The 25,865-nt window shown below is 40.3% G+C and overlaps 1 protein-coding gene across 3 annotated transcripts in view; it reads left to right on the forward strand.

The window, feature by feature from the left end:
* The window catches only part of ST3GAL3 (ST3 beta-galactoside alpha-2,3-sialyltransferase 3), a 227,642-nt gene that overhangs the window by 81,951 nt on the left and 119,826 nt on the right, over window positions 1-25,865 (forward strand). For all 3 annotated transcript variants that reach the window (XM_060089674.1, XM_060089671.1, XM_060089670.1), the window contains one exon: window positions 21,693-21,740. Coding sequence is in view for 2 of the 3 variants with exons in the window: in XM_060089671.1 (XP_059945654.1) it covers window positions 21,693-21,740 (48 nt within the window). In the remaining variant the exon portion in view is untranslated. The remainder of the gene's footprint in view (window positions 1-21,692; window positions 21,741-25,865) is intronic.

Consider the following 25,865-nt stretch of genomic DNA (forward strand, 5'->3'; position numbering starts at 1 on the left):
AAAAAAACTATCCAAAAATGGGCAGAGGACCTAAATAGACATTTCTTCTAAGAAGACGTACAGATGGCCAAGAAGCACATGAAAAGCTGCTCAACATCACTAATTTTTAGAGAAATGAAAATGAAAACTACAATGAGATATCAACTCACACCAGTTAGAATGGGCATCATCAGAAAATCTACAAACAAATGCTGGAGAGGGTGTGGAGAAAAGGGAACCCTCTTGCACTGTTGGTGGGAATGTGAATTGATACAGCCACTGTTGAACAGTATGGAGGTTCCTTAAAAAAGTATAAATAAAATTACCATATGACCCAGCAGTCCCACTACTGGGCATATACCCAGAGAAAACCATAGTTCAAAAAGACACATGCACCCCAGTGTTCATTGCAGCACTATTTACAATAGCCAGGACATGGAAGCAACTTAAATGCCCATCGACAGACAAATGGATAAAGAAGATGTGGTACATACATACAATGGAATATTACTCAGCCATAAAAAGGAATGAAATTGGGTCATTTGTAGAGACATGGATGAATCTAGAGACTGTCATACAGAGTGAAGTAAGTCAGGAGGAGAAAGACAAATATATATTAACACATATATGTGGAACCTAGAAAACTGGTACAGATGAACTGGTTTGCAGGGCAGAAATTGAGACACAGATGTAGAGAACAAACGTATAGACACCAAGGGTGGAAAGTGGTGGTGGTGGTGGTGGTGGGATGAATTGGGAGATTGGGATTGATGTGTATACAGTAATATGTATAAAATGGATAACTAATAAGAACCTGCTGTATAAAAAATAAATAGAATAAAATTGAAAAATTCCAAAAAAAAAAGTCAGTTACATGAGTAAACAAAGATGGAGCAGGTAGTCTGTTCCTAATTAAAAGAGTCTAAAGAGCCAAATGCCAAGTGCAAACTTTTGACTGGAACACAGATATGAGGAAGAAAAGCCATAAAGGACATTTGGGGGACAACTGGGTCAATTTTAATATGTACTGTATATGATAATATTGAATCCTTGTTAATGTAAAACAGTGTTAGTTGTGGTGATTCTAACTTGTTTATTTCTTTTGATATTTTTATTCTCATCTCACTGAACAAATGGGATTGTATACCCCATATTTTAATAAAAATCAAAGCTGTTTTCTGTCCCATTCCCTTGTGGAGTGTTATGCAGTGAATGTTTCCAGAGGGCCGCACCCTGCTATATATGTGTGCAGGTGTTGTGTCGGCCACTGAGTGGGCTCCTCTCTCTGGCAGATTCAGGAGCTTTGCATTGCTGATCAGGAACTGGATTTTTTAGGTTAGGGGCCAGAGAAAGGATGAGAGCAGTAAAGGATAAGTATGGGATAAGCCCTGTATGAAGGAACAAATTACTCATCTCTTTGAGGGAGGTGGAACCAAGCATCCTGTGGATATTCTAAAATATAGGCTTCTAAAAATCTGTAGTGTAGAAATACTGTGAGAGGGAATGGTAGGAAGACTGTCTCTTTGAGATGTTACCTCAAAGTGTAGCTCTAAAGATGGTTTTTCCTACATCTCCATGCTGTGCTTCTGATTATGTTCAGTCCCTGTCTGCCTGATTCTTTTATGTTTTCTTCCCTAGTTTTAGAGTGAGGACCAGCTAACTTATTCCTTGAGTACTTTGGATATCAGTTTATAAAGATAATTTGTTACCCTTGCTGAATAAAGAAGCACTTTCCTCTATTGCCAGAATCTTCCTATTTTTCAAGAGAAGCTGGAAATCTACATTTTTATGTGAAATCTCTTGACTTATGAATGTAATAAATTTAAAACTTTTCATGCACTTTGTGGACTAAACGTAGCACATATGTGAGCCTCCAGTTTGCAACATCTGCTTGAGGGGACACAGAAGTATAGGTATAGGAGAATTCTAAGCCGACAATTAGGCAAAACTCCCTTCTTGCCCAGCCCTAAATTAAAAAAAATTTTTTTTAAGTTGCTGAATAAAAGATTCAGAATACTAAGGACAGAAACCAGAAAAGGTATTTTGTTTGTTTGTTGTTGTTTTTTAAACCAAGTCCTTTTTATTGTCTCCTCAATATAAAGTGATAAGTAATTATTACTTTCACTGATTTCTTAGCCCTCTGCTAGTGAGGTTTCTTTCTTGCTTTCATTTAAAAAATAAAATCCAAACAGTAAAGTTCCCTCTGTTTTATGAGTGGCAGACAAATGAGATTTGTCCATGGTCAACCTCTATGACCACAGGGGTTTATGTTTCCCTAGATGAGGTGAACTGCCTTCCACTCCTTTTTATTTTTTAAGGTAACAGCTTTCTTAAAATATAATTTACATACCATATAATTGTTCCACTGAAAGTATACAATTCAATGGTTTTTAAGTATATTCACAGAGTGTGCAAACATCACAATTAATTTTAGAACATTTTCATTACCCCAGAAAGAAAGCCTGTACCCATTTGCAGTTGTGCTCCGTTTTCCCCTAACCACCTCCAGCCCTAGGCAGCCACAAATCTACTTTCTATTACTGTAGATTTGCCTGTCCTGGACATTTTATATAAATAGAATCATACATTGTGTGAACTTTTGTGACTGGCTTCTTTCACTTTGCGTTCAGGATTCATCCATGTTGAAGCATGTATCAATACTTCATTCTTTTTTATGATGAAATAATATTCCATTGTGGATATACCACATTTTATTTATCCTGCCAACTTTAATAATTTAATAGCCAGTTATTTTACCAGCAAAAGTGAGTTTATATGGGAATAGAAGAGGACTTGCAATTCAAGAAATGTAAGCTATGGTGAACCATAGGCAAATTCAGAAAACAGGGAAGGGGAACTTGCTTTTATAGGGAAAAGAAGGGGATTTGGGAGGGGCTGTGATAACCAGAGAGTCCACCGGAGGAAGCTGGGAGTCCAGAGTATAGAGGCTTCTTATTGGTTGGACTGCTACAGTCTCTGATTGGCTGGGCTGTCCTGGGGTGGAGAGAAGTTTTCTACCTCCTTCTGGATAGTATAGTAGAGCCACCTTTCTGTTGGAGAGCTGGCACATCTCTTCCTGTTTGGAGCAATTGAGGGTACCTGGCAGGGTGTGAGAGCTCCTCCTACAGGCCTGTCCTGACTCCAGTTTTAGCTGAGGTTTCTTTAATTCCGTATTTCCACCTTTGGCTTAAGCTCTTTCCTTGAAAGCATTGCTGATCAAGAGTCAGAATCTACACATGTAGTAGTTTGTCCCTCAGACCTTCCTTGGTTGTCATATTCCATGTCAGAGGGAAAATACTCAAATTAGAAACCTCATGAGGGCACATCTGAGTAACTCTCAGGAATTTCTTGTTAAAAGTCCATAGTTACTCAAGGTTGTAAGTGCTATACATTACCTTGAAGACCTGAGCTAGCATCATCTGATTAGGCATGTCAGTTTATAAAGATTCGAGAAGTAACAGATGCAGAACTTAGCAAGTGTACACAGCAGAATTACAAACAGCTTCATAAATCCAGGTTTCAAGATGGTTCTAAACCAGGAGCCCAGACCCAAAGATAGCCAGTTGAATACATCCAAAGACGGTGGGTTGGCAGGTGAAATTGGCTGTAACCAATGTGCTTGCTCTTTAATTTTATGTAATTGGGCCTTTACTTCCCCAGAGGCATTTACCCACATTTAACAAGAGGTGTTTGCTATTGCACAGATGCCTCCTTGTTCAGCAAGTAAGTAATCAAGGGCTATGTGGTGATCCAAAACCACTTTGGCCAATGAGTTAGGTGAACACTGCACAGCTGAAACTGTGTTGGCTATGGAGTCAGCTAACTCCTAATGTCAGGGAGAGATTCCTGATTATTTGTTCATTGGTGCTCACTCCGATCCATGGGAAGAAAGCTCTCCCTACAGAGGCAAAACCAGAATCTTGAATGCCTCCTGGAAGTTCTCGCTTAAAGTGGTTGTAAAGGTTTAATGGGATGGACCAATGAGAGGCTTCTGTTTGATTATGTAGGGAGAACAAGACAGTGAATATAGCAAGGGTAGGGCTTCTCTGGTGGTGCAGTGGTTGAGAACCCACCTGCCAATGCAGGGGACACGGGTTCAAGCCCTGGTCTGGGAAGATCCCACATGCCGCGGAGCAGCTAAGCCCGTGTGCCACAACTACTGAGCCTGCTCTCTAGAGCCCGTGAGCCACAACTACTGAAGCCCATGCACTGCAGCTACTGAAGCCCGGGCGCTCTAAGGCCGGTGCTCTGCAACAAGAGAAGCCACCGCAATGAGAAGCCCATACACCACAACGAAGTGTAGCCCCGCTTGCCGCAACTAGAGAAAGCCCACACATGGCAACGAAGACCCAATGCAGCCAACAACAACAAAAAATTGAAGCAGGGAGTAAGTTTAGGCAGGCTTAGCACACTGACTCTATAAAATGGGCCCATGAAACAATTTGGACAGAAAACAGCATTTGGAACCCCAGTGAAATTACTTATAAGGTGAACAAAAGGGTCATTGCTATCTTGGATGGACTGATGTTTCTGATGGCAAATCCAGGAATCAGAGAGGTTTCCCCCTTTTGCAAGGGATTGGGAAATAAAAACAAGGGCATTGTCCTTCAGTGGAAGGGAGGGAGAAAACAAGGTGAGGGACAGTATTGAAAGAAGGTACACAGGCTTGGTTCAGACACCTTGGGAAAGCTGTCAGCCTCAGATGTACAGCTTCAGATCCTAGTGAGCTTTATCTTCAGGTCGCCAGATGGTCCATCTGGGGTTCAGTGCCTTCTTGAAGTGCGACGTGTGGATCCAGGAGTCTACTCCTTGGAGTTTTACAAGGGTTAGTTAGCAGTACCTGATAGGGGCCCTTCCAGTGAGGCTGGAGAGAGTTCTTTTGAAGGTGCCTCTTCCAGTACACAAAATCTCCGGGTTGTGGAGTGTGATGTTTGCGGTCTTTGTCTTCTGGTAATGTGCTGCAAAAAGGGGGCTCTACTAGGGCATGGTTATTTTTAATAGATGTAATTAGGCTTTTACAATATAGAAGTATGTGTGTATCAGTTGTGGATTGAAAGGAGCAGGAGCCAAGTGCAATGGGTGTCCTGTTACTAGGAGAACAGACTCCCATTGAAGCTATGCAGATATATACATTGTCATGAAAAACAAGAATATTTAATAAGTTTCAGAACTTTTGGGGAACCAGGTAGGGAGAAAAAGGTAAATGCTTCAATCTTTGTTGCGAATGTACACTTTACCAAATTGCTGTGAGTTGTAGATAGCCTAAAGGAGAGGAGAAAAAGGGTCTCTTTACACCTGGAAAACAAAACATTAAAGCAATTGGTTTTCCATTAATTTTAGAAATCCTTACCCAGTTCAGTCTTATGATCTTAAAGTTATCAAAAACCCATCTTCCAGAGTACCTGTCAGAGCTTTTTAGATGAATCTCTTTAAAGAAGAAACATATTTGCAAAAGCATTAAAGTAAAGCAGTAACTGCCTATAACAGACAAAAAGACTTGAAAATGCCCATTATTAAATATCTGATGAGAGTTCATTATAGTGGGATTGACAAAGGGTTCTCTTAACTTCTGTGACATACATTTTAAATTATGACTCATAACATTGTAATCAGGACATCTTAGAATTTCAGTAATTTCATACAATTTTGGAACACTTTTATTAACATATACCTATTACAAATATAAGGTAAAAACTTTTAGTATTCCTTCTTATTTGACAAATGTCTGATAAAATTTAACATATCAAATCAGCCTGATTAGTTTAACATTTTACCAGGTGAGAGACAAATTCTTTGAGATTTTCCGGGGGCCTGTGGAAGGTCCCACAGTTAGTTCAAGGTCAGAAAGACTTCATTTAGAACTCGATTTTTGGGAAGTTTGTAAAAAATACCAAAAGGTTTTGGACATTTGATCAAACAGGATCATAGATTATTATGAAATGGTATTTAATTATCTATTTGATCAAAGTAACAATAAGTAACACATTTCAAAGGCAAATACAAAAGGTTACATAGTTGAAGGCAAAACTTAGCTCTTTTAATATTGAGGAGATTCTGTTTTCTTGAGTAATCAGAGACCAGATTAAGACAACATGAAGCATAGAAAAGAATTTTGGTAAAACACAAATCTTTGTTTTCTAAGGAAATTACTTAAACGATAGGAAAAACCTTTTTCACAATCTCTTATTAGGAACAGGCCAATAGTCCAATAAAACATTGTCCTTTTAAGAGATTAAAAACAAAATTTGTTTTGGACTAGTGTATTTTTGACATTAAACTCATTTCTTTTTTAGATTTTTTTTTTTGGATGTGGACCGTTTTTAAAATCTTTATTGAATTTGTTTCAGTATTGCTTCTGTTTTATGTTTGGGTTTTTTGTCCCCCAGGAATGTGGGCTCTTAGCTCCCCGACCAGGGATGGAACCCACATCCCCTGCATTGGAAGGTGAAGTCTTAAATACTGGACTGCCAGGGAAGTCCCTTTTTATTTTTAGATTTTTTTTACATTAAACTCATTTTTAAATAAATTCATTTTAACTTAGCCAGCTTGACCACACATAAAATTTTTTTCAAAAACTTTTTTTCCATAAATCTTCTACAACTTACTATTTCCATTCAGCTGTTTTTCCTCTTTCCTATTCTGAAATAGTAAGCCTCACTTTAGGACAAAATTATTTTCTTACCCTCAATAGAATGCATTTCCATTCTTCTACCTTTTATTAGCAAAAACACATATCTTACTTTTTTTGCATACATAGTTGTTTTCCCTTTTTATTTCTGGTAGCTTTAAACAATTATGAGTGGTCTGTTACAAATTTATGAATACCTTTCATAATTCCTAAAAGCATATTTTCCTCATAGGAAATTTTCCAATGTGGTATGTTTACCAGTAGACCCAAATATCTTTAGTCCCTTTGTAAAGGAAGCCAAAAGTAGATGAACCTATTTTAAGTAATGTTTCAGTATTTTATCTTATTTGGAAATGATCTAGATATTTAATGACTACCTATTATTTAATTTAACTTAGCAAAACTGTAAGGTTTCAGGATGCCAAAAAGATTTGGGGAAGCTATTTAAAAGGTTTACCTAGAAACTTATATCTCATCCACATCGTTTCAATTCACTTGTTTTCAACACTCATGAAAAATTTTATCATACCACGCACGTATTTTTCTTGCTTTTAAACTTTGTAGCAAAGATAACATGAACTTATCTGACCAATAAACCCAGGTAGAATAAAAGTTGTATGCCTGCATTATTTTCAGCACTGGTAACTCCAAAGACATGCCTGTTTTAATTAAACCAATAACCCCAAACTAGTTTTCAAAACTTGATTATGTAAACCCAGAAAGCACCTGGGCCAGTCTTCGTTATATTTTAATTCATTTAAGTGTGTGTTTGTTTCTAAGCCAATTAAATAAGGCTCTTTTACAAATTAATTTTAGCAATACCATCCAGAGGTAGGAAAGAAAAAAAATACCACGCATATATACATACATATATAGATTCACATGAGTATACACAGACAGATGCAGACAGGGACCTTATAGTTTTATTTAAAATGTTAGCTGTTTCTCGGGTACAATAATACAGAACTAAAAAGAATAGTTTGATCAAATTGTGTTTCTGGCATACTGTAAGGATCCTTTTAGAGCTGTTTTTGGAGTCAAACTGTCTTCTAGAAACTTCTGCATATCCATCAAAGAATGCAGTCTGTTGTCTCCTGAGTGGCTTGGAATTCTCTCTTTTAAGGTTGCCTCTTAAGATGGACTTAAAGGTTTTACCCTTTATTCTTTTTTTTTTTTTTTTTTTTTTTTGGTACGCGGGCCTCTCACTGCTGTGGCCCCTCCCGTTGCAGAGCACAGCCTCCGGACGCACAGGCCCAGCGGCCATGGCTCACGGGCCCAGCCGCTCCGCGGCATGTGGGATCCTCCCAGACCGGGGCACAAACCCGTGTCCCCTGCATCGGCAGGCGGACTCTCAACCACTGCGCCACCAGGGAAGCCCAAGGTTTTACCCTTTGAACAGGATAGGTGACTTACTGAAAAGCTTCACCAAACAGACAGAGACAGAAAGCAAATTTTCTCCTAGGAGTTTTGCAGTCTATTTGTCTGTTTTCAAAAATCTAGGACTATTGCTGTTTAAATCTTTCCTTTTAGTTGTTTATTTGCTCCAGTTGTCTTAGAAACAGTAATTAGGGGTTTAGCATTTGGATCCTCAGAGGGTCTGATTTTTAAAGGGGCCGGTTTTTGCACAGGAGAGAGGAAGATGTCATTGGGGGCAGGGCCTGGGCACAAGATGGCTGCCAGAGCAGCGTCTGAGACAGAGGGGGCAGAGAAGACACACAAGATGGTGCCCAAGACAAAGAATTTGGGGGAGGAGGACACAAGGAGTTTGAGGCTTTGGAGGACATTTTGTTCTTTTTTAGGTTTTTTTGTTTGTTTGCTTTTTGGTTGTTTTGGCCAATTTAGAAACAGAATCTTGCAAAGAGGCAATTTTAGAACTGTGGTCCTCCAATTTAATCTTAAGAAAAACGAATTTGGGGAGATTGAAAGTTCCCCACAATGGCCACTGTAATTCCTGATTACTTTTAGTTTGGCCCACTTAGTTAAAAATGCACATAAAGGGTGTACACAGTTTTTAAACATGAACTGGCCAGAGTCCCCAAAGGAGGGCTGCCTTCAGAACATTTAGATGACTGGAATCCCATTTCCCTAAGTTCTCCCAGAAACCCACGTAAATTGATAGAGTCTTAGCCCAGATTCCAAAAGGAATAAAACAAACTCTTAGTTCCCAGTTAGCTCAATCTCCAAAAGAGAACCTTGCTACCGCATGCTCCAGAAAACAACTTGAGAACTCACCAAGGACAAAGCCTTGAACCAGAAAGGCCGAAACTTCTCCCCTGAAAGGACAAAGAGTTTCCAGATCCTGAATAAAGTTGGAGAGCTCAAAACACAGAAGAGCGGAGCTTGGAATGCGAGAGAAGACTCCCCCATATCGAAAGCAGGCAGCAACTCACTGAAGCGATAAACACAAGGGGCTCAGTGCAGGTACCTCACTTGATTCCATGAGCCGTCATCTCTCGGGGTTTGCCTCCTTTGGACCCCACTTGTGACACCAAATATGTCAACTTTAATAATATAATAGCCAGTTATTTTACCAACAAAAGTGAATTTATTCGGGAGTACCAGAGGAATTACTATTTGGGAAATGCAAGCTATGGTAAACCATAGGCAAATCCAGAGAACAAGGAAGGGGAACTTGCTTTTATAGGGAAAAGGAGGGAGTTGGGGGTGTGGGGCTGTGATAACCAGAGAGTCCATTGGAGGAAGCTGGGAGTCCAGAGTATAGAGGCTTCTCATTGGTCGGACTGCTACAGTCTCTTATTGTCTGGGCTGTCATGGGGTGGAGAGAAGTTTTCTTCTTCCTTCTGGATAGTGGAGGCACCTTTCTGTTGGAGAGCTGGTGTAGTCTCTTACCATTTGGAGTAGTTGAGGATGTATGGCAGGGTGTGAGAGCTCCCCCTACAGGCTTGTCTTGACTCCAGTTTTAGCTGAGGTTTCTTTAATTCCACAATTCATTCATCAGTTGGTGGACATTTAGGTTGCTTCCACTTTTTGGCTATTGTGAATAATACTGCTGTAAACATTCATGTTCAAGCTTTTGTGTGGACATAAAATTTTCATTTCTCTTGGGTATATGTATACCTAGCGGTAGAATTGCTGAGTCATATGGTAACTCTATATTTGACCTATTGAGGAACTCCCAGGCTGTTTTCCAAAGCTGCTTTACCATTTTACATTCCCATTAGTAGTGTATTCCATTTCTCCCAATGCCTTCCACTCTTAGTACTTAAGATGAATGACAGTGATGTCAACCAATTACTTTTCATTTCTCAATTGTGGTACTGAGAGGTACATATCTTTTCTTTTTAAATAGAAATAATACGAAGTAATAGGTATACAATTTTTTCATGGCAAAATATAAAAACTTTATTGAGCAACTTTTCATCTTATTCCTTCCCTTTGTCTTAACTAAGTTATCTCTTGAGAATGGAATGGCACCATACTCTTGATGATAGCCTATCAAGTACATCTTTTTCCAGATGAAGGAGAGAATGTCATATGGCAAATGACTTAATAGTCTCATCCTGTCCAAAGGTCTCTGGCTCATGTGAATATTGCAGCCCTGCTCTTGCGGAGATTCATATCTTTTTTTTATTATTTGGATTTAAAAAATTAACTGGGTCGTAAAGCAAATCCCAGATATCAAGTCATTTTACCCAAAAACATTTCAGTATCATCTCTAACAGTAAAGAATTTTAAAAAATAGCCATTATGTTATTATCTCACATTAACTATAATTCCTTAATATTTTCTAACACCCAGTTCATATTCAAATATCATTAATTATCTTAAATATGCATTTCCACAGTTGGTTTTTTCTAAAAATCTGGGTCCAAGCAAGGTCCTCACATTTGATTGTTTTATCTTTTAACTATCTTTTATTCTAGACTAATTATTTTTGACAGATCATATTTAGATAATGTAATCACAAAATAATATAAGATTGTATTTAGTAAAGCGTTAAGTAGGTTATAATCAAATATGAGGCTTCTAGGTTTCTAATAGACTCTTCATTGACCCTGTTGGTAGATACATGATATATAGGTTAGAGAACCAGATGGACTAAATTTGAAGCTCCGGCCCTACCACTGTAGGCTGTGTAATCTTGTGCAAGTCAATTTAGTGTTTGTTCTTATTAAAGTTACACATGTGCATAGTTCAAAAAGACAATTATACAAGACTTGTTACCAACAAAAATGAACAAGAAAAGCACTTCCCCATTACCACTACTACTTGATTTCCTGCCTCCAAGAGGCATTTGTTTTCAACTCTTTTAACTAATTTGTTTGATATTTACCTCCAGATCTCTAAATAACATGGTTATATTGCTATTCTTGATATTTCTTTTTTAAATTTTAATTTTTAAACATTTATTTTATCGAAGTATAGTTGATTCATTCTTGATATTTCTGTTTTGAGTATTACCTATTGACTTTCTCTAATGGAAGGTGAAGATTTGGTATTTAGTACTCTATCACACTCACTGCTCCTCCACCACAGATACTAAGTCCATCCTCCCATTCTCCTAATATAGTTAGAACAACATTCAGGCTGTATATTATGGCCATGAAAATGATATTCATAGATACCATGATTACTGTTTTTTCACTGCACATTTTATTTTTCCTGAAGTCAATAACAGTCTTGCTTTTTATTTTGCTTAGTTTTCTATGTATTGACCACTAATTTAACTCTATACTCTTCCCCAGTTGTATAAATCTGGTCTCCATATGTTCAAACACATTAGTCTATCAGTTTCATTTGCTTGAAGAAATCTCTCTAGGAGCCTTCTGACATGCACTGCTCTAGACTGTTTCCTCTCTATCCCTGCTGCCCAACTATGGTCTTAGAGTCTCCCATCACCATCCTTCTCTTTTGGTATATCTCGTTTCCTGGATCCCATGTTTTTTTCATTTTCTTCTTCATTTACTGGAACACATCCTCTAGTAATTTCCTAGGAAGGATGAATGAGAGGTAAATTTCTGAGACATTACCTGTATGAAAGTGTCTTTATTCTAATCTCATATTTAATTGATAGTCTGGCTGGGTATAGAATTCTTGGTTGGAAATTATTTTCCCTCAGAATTTTGAAGATACTGCTCCACTGTATTTTAGGCTTTCAGCGTTCCTATTGAGAGTTCTGAAGCCACTCTGATTTTTTTTTATTATTTGTATAAAAACCTCTTTGTTGTTTTTCTCTCTGGAAATTTGAGTGTTCTGAAATTTCATGATGATGCATTTGTTGGAGGACTATTTCCATCTTGTGCGGTACACTCAGAGGGCCCTTTCAGGCCCAAAACTCAAGTTCTTTAGTTATGGGGAAATGTTATTTAAATATTTCTTTGAATATTTTCTCCCTTCTATTAAAAATTTTGTTTTCCTTTTGCTAGAACTTCCATAATTCAGTTGTGATGGTTCCTAGACTGGTCCTCTAATTTAAAAGAAAAAAACTTTTGTCTCCCATTTTCTATCTTTGTCTTTTGTACTACATTTTGAAAGACTTCCTCAACTTACTTTTTAATCCTTTTTAATTCTGCTATTATGTTTTTAATTTTCAAAAGTTATTTTTTGTTTTTATTCACTGAGTGTACCTTTTTTAAAAAAATGAATTCTATTTTGTGAATAAAATATTTTCTTTCTGAAGATTTTAATGATTTTTTAAAGAGTTTTCACCTTTATTTGTGTTTTCTCTTTTTCCACATTACATTTATTTTATTATTATTTTTAAAATATTTATTTATTTATCTGGCAGCACCAGGTCTTAGTTGTGGCACATGGGATCTTTGTTGTGGCATGTGGGATTCTTTTTTTTTCAGTTGCAGCATGTAGGATCTAGTTCCCTGACCAGGGATCGAACCCAGGCCCCCTGCATTGGGAGTGTGGAGTCTTACCCCCTGGACCACCAGGGAAGTCCCTCCACATGGCATTTATTTTTCATTTGTTTTGGTCTCTGTCTTTATATTAGATACTTTCCTTTAATGCCTTGTGGTCTTGGCTGTCAGCCCATACTTAAGAGTGTAGTGTCTTGTTTTTAGTATCGTCTTCTCTCCTACTTCTAGTGGTACCTGGTGCTGCCAGCAATTGAGCCTTTGGGGAGTTCTGTGGTGTATTTCAGGACATATTTCAGCTTTCCCCACTACTAGTATAGGACTCACCTTTCCTGGTTTTGCTAAGTAAGTTCCATTTGTTTATCTGCTTTCCAAAACTTTTGTTGCTGGTGTCTCCTGTTCTCTTTGTTCCTGTGTACTTCTGATTTACAACAAACAAACGACCTTTTCTGTCATTTAGAGGGGTTTGGAAGGGAGTGAGGTGTATGTGTAATCTAAATCAGGGTTCAGCAAATGGTTCCTGCACCAAACCCAGCCCTTTCCTATTTCTAAGGCACCACGACTAACACTTTCCCAGACCCCTAAAGTTCCAAACTTCATTCTAGCATCTCACTCTCAGTCTCAGCACATGCCTAGTACCATTTTCATTCCAGCTTCTGTTGCACCAACAGGTGTTTGTAAGCAGTGCCACCCTTTCCCCCTTCCCTCCACCCTCCTAGAGGGCAGTTGGTAGTGGAAATCTAGCTACTTCCATATTTCCTGGTCTCCCTGTGGGTGCTGATGCCCCAGGGGGTGTCCTGCTCCTGCTCCTCAGCCAAGTGCCTTTTGTCTCCTGATGACATAGCAATTTCTTCCTCAATTTCGTGGTGACTCACTTTTTAAAAATAGTCTTTGATGTGTCAAAGCATTTATTTTTTTTCTTTGCGGTACGCGGGCCCCTCACTGTTGTGGCCTCTCCTGTTGCGGAGCACAGGCTCTGGACACGCAGGCTCAGCAGCCATGGCTCATGGGCCTAGTCGCTCCGCGGCATGTGGGATCTTCCCGGACCAGGGCACGAACCCATGTCCCCTGCATCAGCAGGCGGACTCTCAACCACTGCACCACCAGGGAAGCCCTCAAAGCCTTTTTTGAAAGTCTATAAACAAGTTGTATTGACTAGTTCCCTTTTAGTCACATGCATTTTTACCTCCTGAAAGAAACTGTAATATATTAATTAGGTATGATTTTACCTTCCTGAAACCATACACCCCTCACTTTCCATGCTTCAGTGCCTCTCCTTCAGTGTTCCCACCCGACCAGCACAGCCTGTCCCAAAAGATTATCTCACAGCAGCTCAAATACTGTCTCCTCCATATCTTCCCAGCTTCTCCCAGAAAAAATTCTCCCTCTTGCCTCTTAACTCCTAGAGCACCTTTTCTAGAGACCTGTATTATAGTTCTTTGTATCTTTATATTATCCTCCTGATAGTTCATAAACTCCTTCATGTCAGGGACCATGTCTAATCTTTTGATTAGTCTCTTGAGCTTAGAAGGACTCAGTATATGTTTGGTAAGTTAAATTAATGACATAAATCTAAGGAGAGACTTCTTGAAATAAGTCTACTAAGTCAACAGCCTCCACTTAGCCCATTCACAGCTGAGTCCCTGCAGTCTGATCACTACAGAAATCGTTCCCACTAAAGTTACAGATGCCCTCCCAGTGAGCGATTCTGCAGCATCTTTTCATCCATCAGCTTCTTCCATCTCTTTACCACATTTGGATACTCCTTTTTATAAACAATTCTTACCTCCTCTGGCTTCCTCTGTCCTGCTACTCCTATCTCTGATTATTTCACTGATTTCTCTTCCATATACCACATTCTTCTATATCAATGGTTGTGTTTTGTTTTCTGTCCTCAGGCTTTTTTTCTCTATGTAGCTTCAGGAATCTCATTTACTCATGTTTCGTTTGTTTGGGATTAGGGTTGAGAGGGAAGAAATTGAGGGGCTCAGACTAGGGGTTAGATTCCCCCAGGATCTAAGCAGTGGAGAAAGTAGAACAAGACACAGGTAACCATATGACTATTGAAGTATCAGTTTTGCTGATGGACCAGTAAATCCCCAAAGTTGAGAGCTCTTTCATAAAGCTAGATTGGAGAACACAGCTTAGACCCAAGGTCCAAGTAGGGCCTTCTACTTCTCCTGAGATTTAGACCCTTGGGGTTAGTCGTGCTTGGAACAGGTCATTGGGAAGGCAGAAAGTGCTCCTGGGTATTAAAGCATGAGGGCTGGAAGGTAGAGGAGGTGAACCTACTCAGACTATAGACAGCTCCAAGATAGCAGGAGACTTAAAAATGAAAATCTCAATTATAGGCCAAGCCTCAAGGGAACTGAGGAAGAGCTAAACCCCAAGGTCTCATGGAAAGATGATCCGTGGGATAGCTGACTGCCACAGAGACTGGCACTGGAAGAATATTCTGGATCCAAGGCAGCTCTTTGAGGTGTCATGTTGCCCTCAGCAGCAGGGTTATGGCTCTTCACTGTGATGCTCTACTACTAACATGGGCCCCAAGGCCCAGCATCAAGTCCAACCCATAGCCTCCTAGCCTATGCTCTTCTTTGCTTTTCTGGTTGTATCTCCTACCAGCAGCCCCAACTCTCTGTGTATCCCAAGTCAAGTCTCCAAAAGGTAGAATCTATCTGCCTATGGATTGCCTTCTCTTGGGTCAGGTGCTCACCTGTGGTCCAGTTGTCTGACCAGAGGAGAAACAGGGTTATGTGGTTTAGATGGAGGCTACACCCATTTAAGCAAAGGTCAGCATCCATTTGCCTAAGGCCAGAATGTAGATATAATCCTTCTTCTTCTTAATCTCTTACTCATGTCCCAAAAGTCACTAGTCCAGTAAATTTTCCCTTTTAAACATTATTAGTATCCTTTTTTTTTTTTTTTCCTGTTGTCACTGCCTTGGTTCAGGCTGCCATCACTTCTCATCTGGAATGTTGCAATCTCTTCTACCAGTCTCCTGGCCTGCAGTCTGTCTCCTCTAATCTACCTTTTACTCTGTTTCCAGAACAGTCAATTTAGTTTGGCATAGCAGTGAAAGTTTATGTTTAAGAGTATAAATCAGATCGTGTTACTCCCGGGTTTTAAGCAGGGACTTCTCTTTGCTATTGAAAAATACAGTGCAGACGTCTCTTGATGGCCTCCTACATAAGGCCTCCTACAGATCTGTCTCCTGTCTTCCTCTCTGACCTCATTTCCCACGCCCCTTGTGTTTTTCGTGCTCTGTGTTCCAGCAGCACTGGCCTTCTCTCTGTTCCTTAATGTACCAAGATTACTGTACTTGCTTTCCTTCAGCCTGGAACTCTTTTTCCCTTGGTCTTTTCTTGGCAGGCTCCTGTCTCCCAGTCTCAGCCATATGTCATCTCTTCAGAGAAGCCTTCCCAAAGCACCCAATCTAGCATTGCCTGTACTTCCCCTCATGGTCACTATTACATCATTGGATATTCTTCATAACCACTTATCACTGTCAGAAGTTTTGTTCGTTTGTTTACTTGTTTTTTTTCAGTCTCCCTGACTAAACTATAAATTCCTTGAGAATAGGAGCATTCTCGTTCTTCTTTACTGTTGTATCCCTAAATCTGGTGTATAGTAGTTGCTTAATAAATATGTTGAATTAATGAACAATGAAGTATCTCCCTCATTACCCTTATTTCCATACCTATATATTATACTTAGCTTTCCCCCTCAGCTTTATTGAGATGTAATTGACAGATAACAATGTGTAAGTTTAACGTGTACAGTGTGATCCTTTGACAAACGTATGTATTGTGAAATAATTACCACAATAAGGTTAGTTAGCACATCTATCACCTCACAGTTACCTTTTTGCATGTATGCGTGTGGTAAGAACATTTAAGATCTACTCTTAGCAAATTTCAAGTGTACAATACAGTATTATTAACTGTAGAATGCTTAGCTTTATATGTGTTTTTACTTTACCTGTTAGGTTGCAAGTTACTTCAGGGAATAATTTTTTTTCATTCATTCTTACGTCTCTAGGGCTTACACATGGTGGCTAGCAGAATATGTGTGTTGAATGTGAACCATGACAGGTAGTAGCCAAAATGTAACTTGTTCACTGCATAATTTGACTTTTGGAAGCCTCTCCAGTGACTGGAAAGACTAAGCCTCATTCTTCATCCTCTCTTTATATTCTTTTTATCTGCTTCAGAAACCAGACACAGAAAACATCTGACCATAATAAAAGGTTTCCAGTAAATTCTAGGTTTCCTCACTGAACAAAGTCATGTGCAGCAATGCTCTGTTGTGCTTTGGTCTGTAATTCTGTTTGGTCACTTGTATAGCACCCCACATGGCCGCCTCTGGCCTGGGAACCAGGAACAGCTGGAACCCAGGATGCTTGAAATAAAAATGACATATCTGTTAGCCTGAGAGGGAGAAGTCTGGATATTCTTGCTCCGTTTCTTGCAAAACAAACTTCACAATTTGTTGAACACTGAATTTTCCCTTTAGCTGTCAAAGTGGTTTATAACTCAAATGATCTTACATCCTTTAGAATAAACACAAAAAATGAAGGGCCAAACTGATTCTCAAATCTCTGCCTTAAATGCTCAAAGCAACATCCATCCAAACTTACACAAAACATGATATATGTCCCTAACTTCCTCCTGAAGTTTCTACCCTCTCACTTGCATCTTCTGCAGTTTCAAGGCACATGCTCTTGGGAGCATTCCACTACCACTGGAAATAATATTTACAAAAACTCCAACTTTTCCTTTCCAGTAAGACTGTCATCTGTTTGGTGCTTGCCCCTTGCTCACCATTATCACACTTTAAGTGCCTATTAACCTCTCTGCTTCCTTGGCTGGAAGGCAAAGACCAGCTCCTATTCAGCTCCATATCTCTAGTATCTGGCACCAGGCCTGGCACATAATAGGCACTTGATAATACTTGTGAGAAGGAAGGAAGAAGAAACGAATTTTTAAAAAGTCAGTCTATTTAAGAGTTGAGGTTGCTGAGGTATATTTAAGTGTCATGAAGTATAATGATGACCTCAGTATAACTAAAGGGAAAAGCTGAATAGCTTTTCAGCATGTACAGTGAATAATGAAGGGAGATCAAAAACCTTCCATCCTTTGCATTGGTGCCAGTGTGTTAGAGGTTAAAATCTTAGAGCTGGATTAGAGAGTTCTTTTTTGACTTTTTTTTTTTTTCTGAAAATACAAGTTACATGTTCACTCTGGAAATTTTTCAAAAATACAGAGAATAAATATCATCTATAATTCTTTCACCCAGAGACAACTGTTGTTCACATTTAGTTAACTTGTAGCCTTTTTTCTTTACATTTAGATTGAAAACTTTAAAAGAGGTTATTTCAGGACTGCTTGTGAGTACAAAGAAAGTAAATTGAAATTGGAAAAATACTTGTCAACTGTAATAAAAATTTGAGATGCTGTTTTTATTGTTGCTCATCTGGGCAGTCAACCCCTCAGAAAGGCTTTCCTAATCTTCATCCAGGTGACTGTGATCTCTCACCTAGAAAGCGCCTAGGGCCCTTTCCTTATCCCCCCTGCACTGCTTTGTGGGAATGCTTTTATCTTTCAAGGATGAGGCCAAGCTCGAACATCTGAAGCTTCATGGTATAAGGACATTTCAAGGTTGACTTGAATTGAATGAGAATCTGTATGCAGGATGGATCTCTCCCCTCACCAATTTGTGAAATATCACTCAGATAACATCACCTTTGAAAGAAAGCAAAGACATTCCTTTGTTTAATGAACATATTGACCACCTTCTGTGTGTCAGTCACTGTCCTAGGCATCACAGCCTCAAAATGAACAGACAGTCCTTATCCTCAGGGAACTTGCAGTTTAAAGAGAGAAAAAGACCAGTAAACAAGGATTATAATGCAGTATAATAAATGCCATAATAGCAATGCAGTGACGGCCTAAAGAGAAGGGGCAGAACGGATCAGAGAAGCCTTCAAGAAGAGGGGATGGGGCCTCCCTGGTGGCGCAGTGGTTAAGAGTCCGCCTGCCGATGCAGGGGATACGGGTTCGTGCCCCGGTCTGGGAGGATCCCATATGCCGCGGAGCAGCTGGGCCCGTGAGCCATGGCCGCTGGGCCTGCGCGTCCGGAGCCTGTGCTCCGCAACGGGAGAGGCCACAACAGTGAGAGGCCCGCGTACCACAAAAAAAAAAAAAAAAAAAAGAAGAAGAGGGGATGATTGCGTTGGGTCTTAATAGAAAAGTGGGAGTTTTTAATGCAAACAGGCAGAGAAAACAGTATGTTTGGTGTCTGAAGACACAAAGGTACATATCTCTTTGGAGAAATAGAAGTTGTTTGGCATATCTGGAGCATGAGGCATTTAGAGGTCATAAATGAGCCAAAATGGTAAAGATCTTGAAGGTCAGAGCTTGGAGTTTATCTTACAGGCTACGGGAAGCCACTGAAGCATTTTAATCAAGAGCAAAGACATAGTCAGGTATACTTTTTAGAAAAATCATGCAACAGTATGAAGGATGATGGAAGTGGGCTAAGCTGGAGGTAGGCGTGTGGTTAAGGGGCCTATCAGAACAGTCCTAGCAAGAAAAGGATAGGCAGATGTCCACAAAAGGCAAATCTATAGAGACAGAAAGTAAATTAGTGGTTGCCTGGGGCTGGAGGTGGGAACAGGGCATGACTGGGCACCTGGGATCTTCTGGGTGATAGAAATGTTCTAAAGCTGCATATGCTGTTGGTTAAACAACTCTGTAAATTTTCTAAAAATCATTGAATTGTACACTTAAAATGAGTGAATTTTATAGTATGTAAATTATACCTCAATAAAGCTCTTTTAAAAAGAGAGAAAAATAGGGGCTTCTGTTCTGAAAGGGCACAGTAACATTGAGAGGAAACAGATGTGGGAAACATTGATAAAGAAGTAGAATTTGTAAGAGATGTTGATTGTATCTCATACAAGGTAGGATGGTCACCTATCTGATTAGACAAGTGTTCTAATTGTGCTTCTACATTTTTTGAAAGAAAAAAAAAAGTCAACCTTACCTTTTACTTGGTAGGTTTCAAAGCATATGGATCTGCCCTTAACTGGCAGTACAGAATATCTGCCTCTGGATACTTATCAAAAATTGTATCCTGCAGCTCTCTGCTACCCAGTTCTTAATAAACACTTGATTATGAGAAAAAGTGATTATGAAGGATTACCTGAAGGAGTTGAAGTCCATCCATTTCTTGAGGCACTGTCTTTCAGCAAACAGTTATTGCCTGCCAGGTGTTATGCTGGTAACATAGCAGTGAATAAAGCAGATACAGTGTCTGCCTTTATAGAGCTTATAGTCTAGCAGTGCAGACAGATGACTTACAGTTATGATAACTCTTGTGTCTGATTTCCATGTGCAATAAGAGAAAATGACATACACCTGAGATCTGAAGGATCATGCTGAGGTGGGATGCTGCCTGTGGTGTAGACGCTGGGCCTCATGCAGCCAGCTAGCATTCCTTTGTAGTGAGTGAGCCTTTTTTTTTTTTTTTTTAATAGAGCATGGGTTTTATTTATTTTTACTTATTTATTTTTGGCTGCATCGGATCTTAGTTGTGGCACGTGGGATCTTCATCGCGGCACGCAGGATCTTTCGTTGTAGTGCATGGGCTCTTCATTGCACTGCGCTGGCTTCTCTCTAGTTGTGGCATGTGAGTTTTCTCTCTCTAGCTGTGGCACGCAGGCTCCAGAGCATGTGGGCTCAGTAGTTGTGGCGTGCGGGCTTAGTTGCCCCACGGCACGTGGGATCTTAGTTCCCCAACCAGGGATCGAACCCACATCCCCTGCATTGGAAGGCGGATTCTTTACCACTGGACCACCATGGAAGTCCCATGAGTGAGCCTTTTGAATGTGATCCCTTTGGAGTCTGGGTCTCTGGGGTTATTTTGGGCCTTAGATTATCTTGGTGTCCCTTATAATTGCTTTTATTGAGCTGTGTGTTGGCCTATGCCATCATTTGTATTGCTCCTGTTGTAAGAAACAGCCATAAAAGATTCACAATTACTTATTATAGAAATGTTGTAGAAGTTACAGTCTCCAACATCATGCAGCATCCCCCTTTATTAAGACCCATAAGAGGAATTTCTTCCTGATCACCGTATAGTATTTGCTTTTATGTATGCTTTGCTCTTCTGGTTGCTCTGAGGCGCCCTGTCCCATCCTGCTTCAGGTCTCCACACAGAGCATCCTCTCTGCCTGGAATGCCCGTTCCTTTTTGTCAGGTTTAACCCTTACTTATCCTTCAGTTCTTAGTTCAGGTGTCACTTCTTTAGGGAGGACTTCCCTAACCAACACCCACTCCCCTTCCAAACTAGGTCTCCTCCTAATAGAAACTTCCTCAGCACTCTTTTCTTTTCTTTTTTACTTAATCAGTTTTTAGTTGAATAACCTGTGGGGTAACATTTTTTCTCTTAGACTGATGACAGATCCGTGAGCATAGAGACCATGCTTTTTTTTGTTTGCATCTGGATCACAAAGTCATAGTATAGTATCTTGCACATAGTAGATGCCCAATAAATATTTACTGAACAGTTGAATAAATGAATGAATTGTATGTATTGTGAGCACTCAATCTTGTTTACTTTCTCATTTTCTTTAGCTGTTTGGGAGCTCAGGCCTCTTTGATTCTACCTGTAGCGTTTGTTTAGGTCCTCATGGCATGCATTTTGTGCACTAACATTCCCCTGACTATATAATATTTTTCCTTCCTTTGACTTCTTCATTTTTAAAATTCCAGTTTGTACTGTAAATTCCTGTAAGTCACTTTATGCCTTTGGGGGGAAGAAATAATAAACATTGAGTATATGAATAGGAAAAGAAAACAAGTCAAAGAGGAATGTTAGTGCCTTTAACCAGATGCAGGAGGGAAGTTTTCTTTTGCTTTGTTTTAATTTTATTTGCACTCTGAGAAGCAAAAAGAAGTAAATGTGTTCCCTAATTTGGCAGGAAATGCCTCTGAAGAATTTGGGACATATCTCTGCCCTGAGATGTTCCTCCCGGTAGCACGAGGCTTGGGCTGGGCTCGGCAGGGCCTCCTGGCCCAGTGGATGGGTGGGATAGACCAATGGAGGCTGTCTGTGCAGCTGAGTTCCAGTCCAGTTGACTTTTCCTTGGGAGAGGGTTTGGGCAAAGCCAGTGGGAACTTGTTTTTTTGTTTTTGTTTTGTTTTGTTTTTACTGCAAGAAAGAGAAAGAAATGAACTTGTCCTCTTGTGTTGCAGATTCAGTGGTTCTTTCCTTTGACTCCGCTGGACAAACACTAGGCTCAGGTACCAATCCCTCCCCTTCTATCATCCTTTCAGCATTCAGCACTGGCCACATTTGAAGTGGAGCCTAATGAGGTGGGGGAGGGGGCGTCTGGGGAGGGCAGTGGAATATCTCAATATTGTGGGAAAATCTCAAGAAGCATGTCTAGGGACCCACGGTCTAGGAGGCAGCAGTGGGATACAACATCCAGAAGACTTTGCCAGTTGCTTTAGAACTGTGCACCAAGGAGTTTGCAGTTGATGCTCCTTCCTTATTCAGGGTGGTCCAGCGTCATAGAAAAGGTGTCTGTTTCCTGTGCACATATCCTGTCTCAGAGAGTGGGGCAGAGGGCGTTGAGAGACCCCAAGCTCTGGGCACGCTGGAGTAGCTAACCATCGGCTCTCCAGCAGCATGCCAGGCTGGTGAGAGTATCACAGCTTCCTAGGGACGTACACCCTGTTGCATGTTCACATGCACACCCCATATACTCAAATACATACCTCCTCCAGGACGGGCACTGTACTGTGCACATGTGCCGACGTACTCCTGCTCTTCCCTGTGACAACAGTGCAGGACACACAAATCGGCACACCCACTGCTTTGACACAAATCACCCAGGCTCAGTGGAGCTCAGCTTTCCCCTGTCTGAAGCAGTCTGCCTGCCCCACACCACTGTGCTGTTGGCAGTGAACAGAAAGAGCAGATACTTTAATTCTTCAGCTTGCTGCCATTGTGTCCCTGTGGGAGCCCCAGAATGACTTCACCTCATGATGAGAGCATCTCTGTGTATCAGGTCTTAATTTTTAGCTGAAGACAGTGGTCCTCGTACCTTAGGTGCTGCCTGTGAGTAACAGGGAGACTTTACTGGCCCGTTGAGGGCAATTAACCCATTTTGCTGTCCTTAACTGCAATAGATTGATGTTTCACAAAGCAGCAATGAGATTCAGGCCACTGTAGCAATGTGGACAAGGGGAAGGATGATCAGAGAATATGATCACAGCTGCCACTGTTTGCTGAGGGCCTACTGTGTGCCAACACTATGCTAAGTGCTTTACACACATCTTGCAAGGTGGATAATACATCTTTAATTATAAAGAAACTTAATTCTCAAAGACTTGAAGTACCCTGTCCAGGGCCACTCATATGTGTCCACCCCTAGAGCCTGCACTGTCTGCCTTGTCATCTTGCTGTCTCATACTTTGATGCTTGAGGTGTCCGCATTGAAATGCTGAGATGGGAGAGGTTGCTTTAAGACAGAATGGACCTTTAGAAAGAGTTTTTAAGTAGATGCAAAGTTGCATCCATTCACATAGGAAAAAACTGATCAATTTTATTACATTAAAGTAGAACTTCTGTTCATCAAAAGGTACCATTAAGAGAGTGAAAAGGCGGAGTGAAAAAAGACATCTATAACACATAGCCAACAAAGGGCTTGCTTCCAGAATAAAGAACTACAAAAATCAATGTGAGTAAAGAAATAACCCAGTATAGAAAAAGGCAAAAGACCCCAACAGGCACTTCACAAAAGAGGAATTCAAATGGCCAATAACCTTATGAAAAGGTGTTCAATTGTAATACTACCTAGGGAAATGCAAATTAGCATTTTAGTGAGATACCACTGCACATCTACCAAAATAGGAAAGCCTGAGAAGCTTGATATTCCGAGGTTGGTGAGGAAGTAGTATGGTGGAAACTTTGAGTCTCTACTGGTCAGTGGGTAAGTTGATTACAACCACTTTGGAAAAAAACTATGGTACTGTCTAGCTAAATTTGAATATATACATACGCATGACCTGGCATTTCCTCCCCTAGGTATATTCCCTGCATAAATAGATACTTATATATATACCAGGATATATGTATAAGATACATGTGTAAGAATCTATCTCTGTCATTGAATGCAGCTAAAGGCCTGGACAGAATGCATTTAGCAGCTATTTGAAGACTCTGAAATATAAATAGTAGTAGACAGATTGGGGGAAAAACTAGAATTAGAAGTACTGCCACCCTGGCAGTGAATTTCTCATTTTTCCTCTGGTATCCCATGTCCTGGACTTGAGACAGCCCAAAATCCGGACACAAACAGAGTGGACATAAGGGCACAAATGGAGAGAATTCCAGAAGACCTCTAGTTATGGCTAGAGTCTGGTTGGGAAAGGAGCTCTAAGGCTCAGACAGGGATGGGAAATCCTGAGGGTTGTTTTTCTCTGTTTTCTCATGCCCTAGTCCCCAGGCAGTCCCCTTGGTGGTGGTGGTGGCAGTGCCCAGTAGCAGCAGTGGGGCCTTCAAGCACCTAAAACTGAGGAAGGGAAACCTTCTTCTTTGATCAAATCTTCCTCTCTGTAATCCCGAGGGGGTGGGGTGAAATCCAGTTGCTTTTTTCTCTCTCTGCCTTCCTGCTGCTTGGTCCCAGATTTGGGTACAGTTCAGAAAATGTGTGGCAGAAAGTGTAACTAAAACCCCAGATTTCTGGCCAGAGAACCAAAAAGGGGAGGACCAACGAGCTGGAAAGTACAAGGAGAGCAGAGAGGAAGGAGCTCAGGAAAATGACTCCATAAAGTTGTGTATGAACTTCTGGGCTAGCCCTGAGCTGTGCATGTGTGCATCTGATTCTAACCAACACACCAAAGACTCTGAGAACTGAACTAAGGGATGGACCACCACCTGAGTCCCAGACTGGACACTTGGTGGTACACACCTGAACAGGCTTTGAAAATGGAACTGGCATTGAAACCATAACTCAAAAGAAGCCTGGACAGAACTTGCCAACTAAATCCAACCTGCTTGATTGTCTGGTAAAACAAAAATATCAACATTCTCCACTGAATTTAAGTAAGACCTAACGTTTCATGACATAATATTCAAAATATAGAGGATACAATCTAAAATTAATTACCACATGCAGAACTAGGAAAATCTCAACTTGCCTGGGAGAGGCAATCAGAAGATGCCGATGCCAGGACTTCCTTGGTGGTGCAGTGGTTAAGAATCCGCCTGCTAGTGCAGGGGACACGGGTTCGAGCCCTGGTCCGGGAAGATCCCACATGCCATAGAACAACTAAGCCCGTGCACCACAACTACTGAGGCTGCACTCTAGAGCCTGCAAGCCACAGCTACTGAGCCCACGCACCTAGAGCCCGTGCTTTGCAACGAGAGAAGCCACCGCAATGAGAAGCCCACGCACCGCAACGAAGAGTAACCCCTGCTCGCCATAACTAGAGAAAGCCCGTGTGCAGCAATGAGGACCCAACACAGCCAAAAATAAATAAATAAATAGGTGCCAATGCTGAGATGACACAGATGTTGTAATAATCTGACAGACTTTAAAGTAGCTTTTATAAAAAAGCTCCTGGCACCCTTTCCCCACCTCTTCCATCTGGCTGTTGCTGAGTTGAATCCTTTCATAACAAACTGGTAATCTAGTAAGTAAACTGTTAAAAAAAAATGCCCCCAAAAGTAAGGGTAAACATTGTTGACATGAATGGAAAGATAGAAAGTGTTAGCCAAAAAAATAACCCTGTGAACCAAATATGTATATATAAACCAAATGGAGATACAAGAAAAAAGATACGATAATGGAAAATTTAAAAACTCTGCTGCATGGGCTCAATCACAAAATGGAGATGACAGAGGAAAGAATCAGTAAACTCGAAAATAAAGCAATAGAAACTATCCAATCTGAACAACAGAAGAAAAAAGATTAAAGAAGCTGAACGAAGTCTCAGTGACTTATGGGACAATACTGGAAGGTTTACCATCTGTGTCATTGGAGTCCCAGAAGGAGAGAAAGAGTGCGGTACAGAAGAAATGTTTGAAAAAATAATGGCTTAAACTTCCCAAACTTGGTGCCCAAGTAGGCTTTATTCTGGGAATGGAAGGCTGGTTCAACATTCAAAAATCAATCAGTGTAATCTACCCTATTAACTGTCTAAAGAAGAAAAACTACATGGTCATGTTAATTGATAAAACATTTGATAAAATTCAACATCTACTCATGATAAAAATTTTCAGCAAACTTAGAAGGGGACTTTTTCAATCTGATATAGGGCATCTACAAAAAACCTACAGCAAACATCATACTTAATGGTAAAAGACTGCTCTCCCCCTAAGATCAAGAACCACTCCTGAAAGTCCTAGCCAGTGCAGTA

The sequence above is a fragment of the Mesoplodon densirostris genome, chromosome 2, assembly GCF_025265405.1.
Source record: "Mesoplodon densirostris isolate mMesDen1 chromosome 2, mMesDen1 primary haplotype, whole genome shotgun sequence".
In the NCBI taxonomy this organism is placed as follows: domain Eukaryota; kingdom Metazoa; phylum Chordata; class Mammalia; order Artiodactyla; family Ziphiidae; genus Mesoplodon; species Mesoplodon densirostris.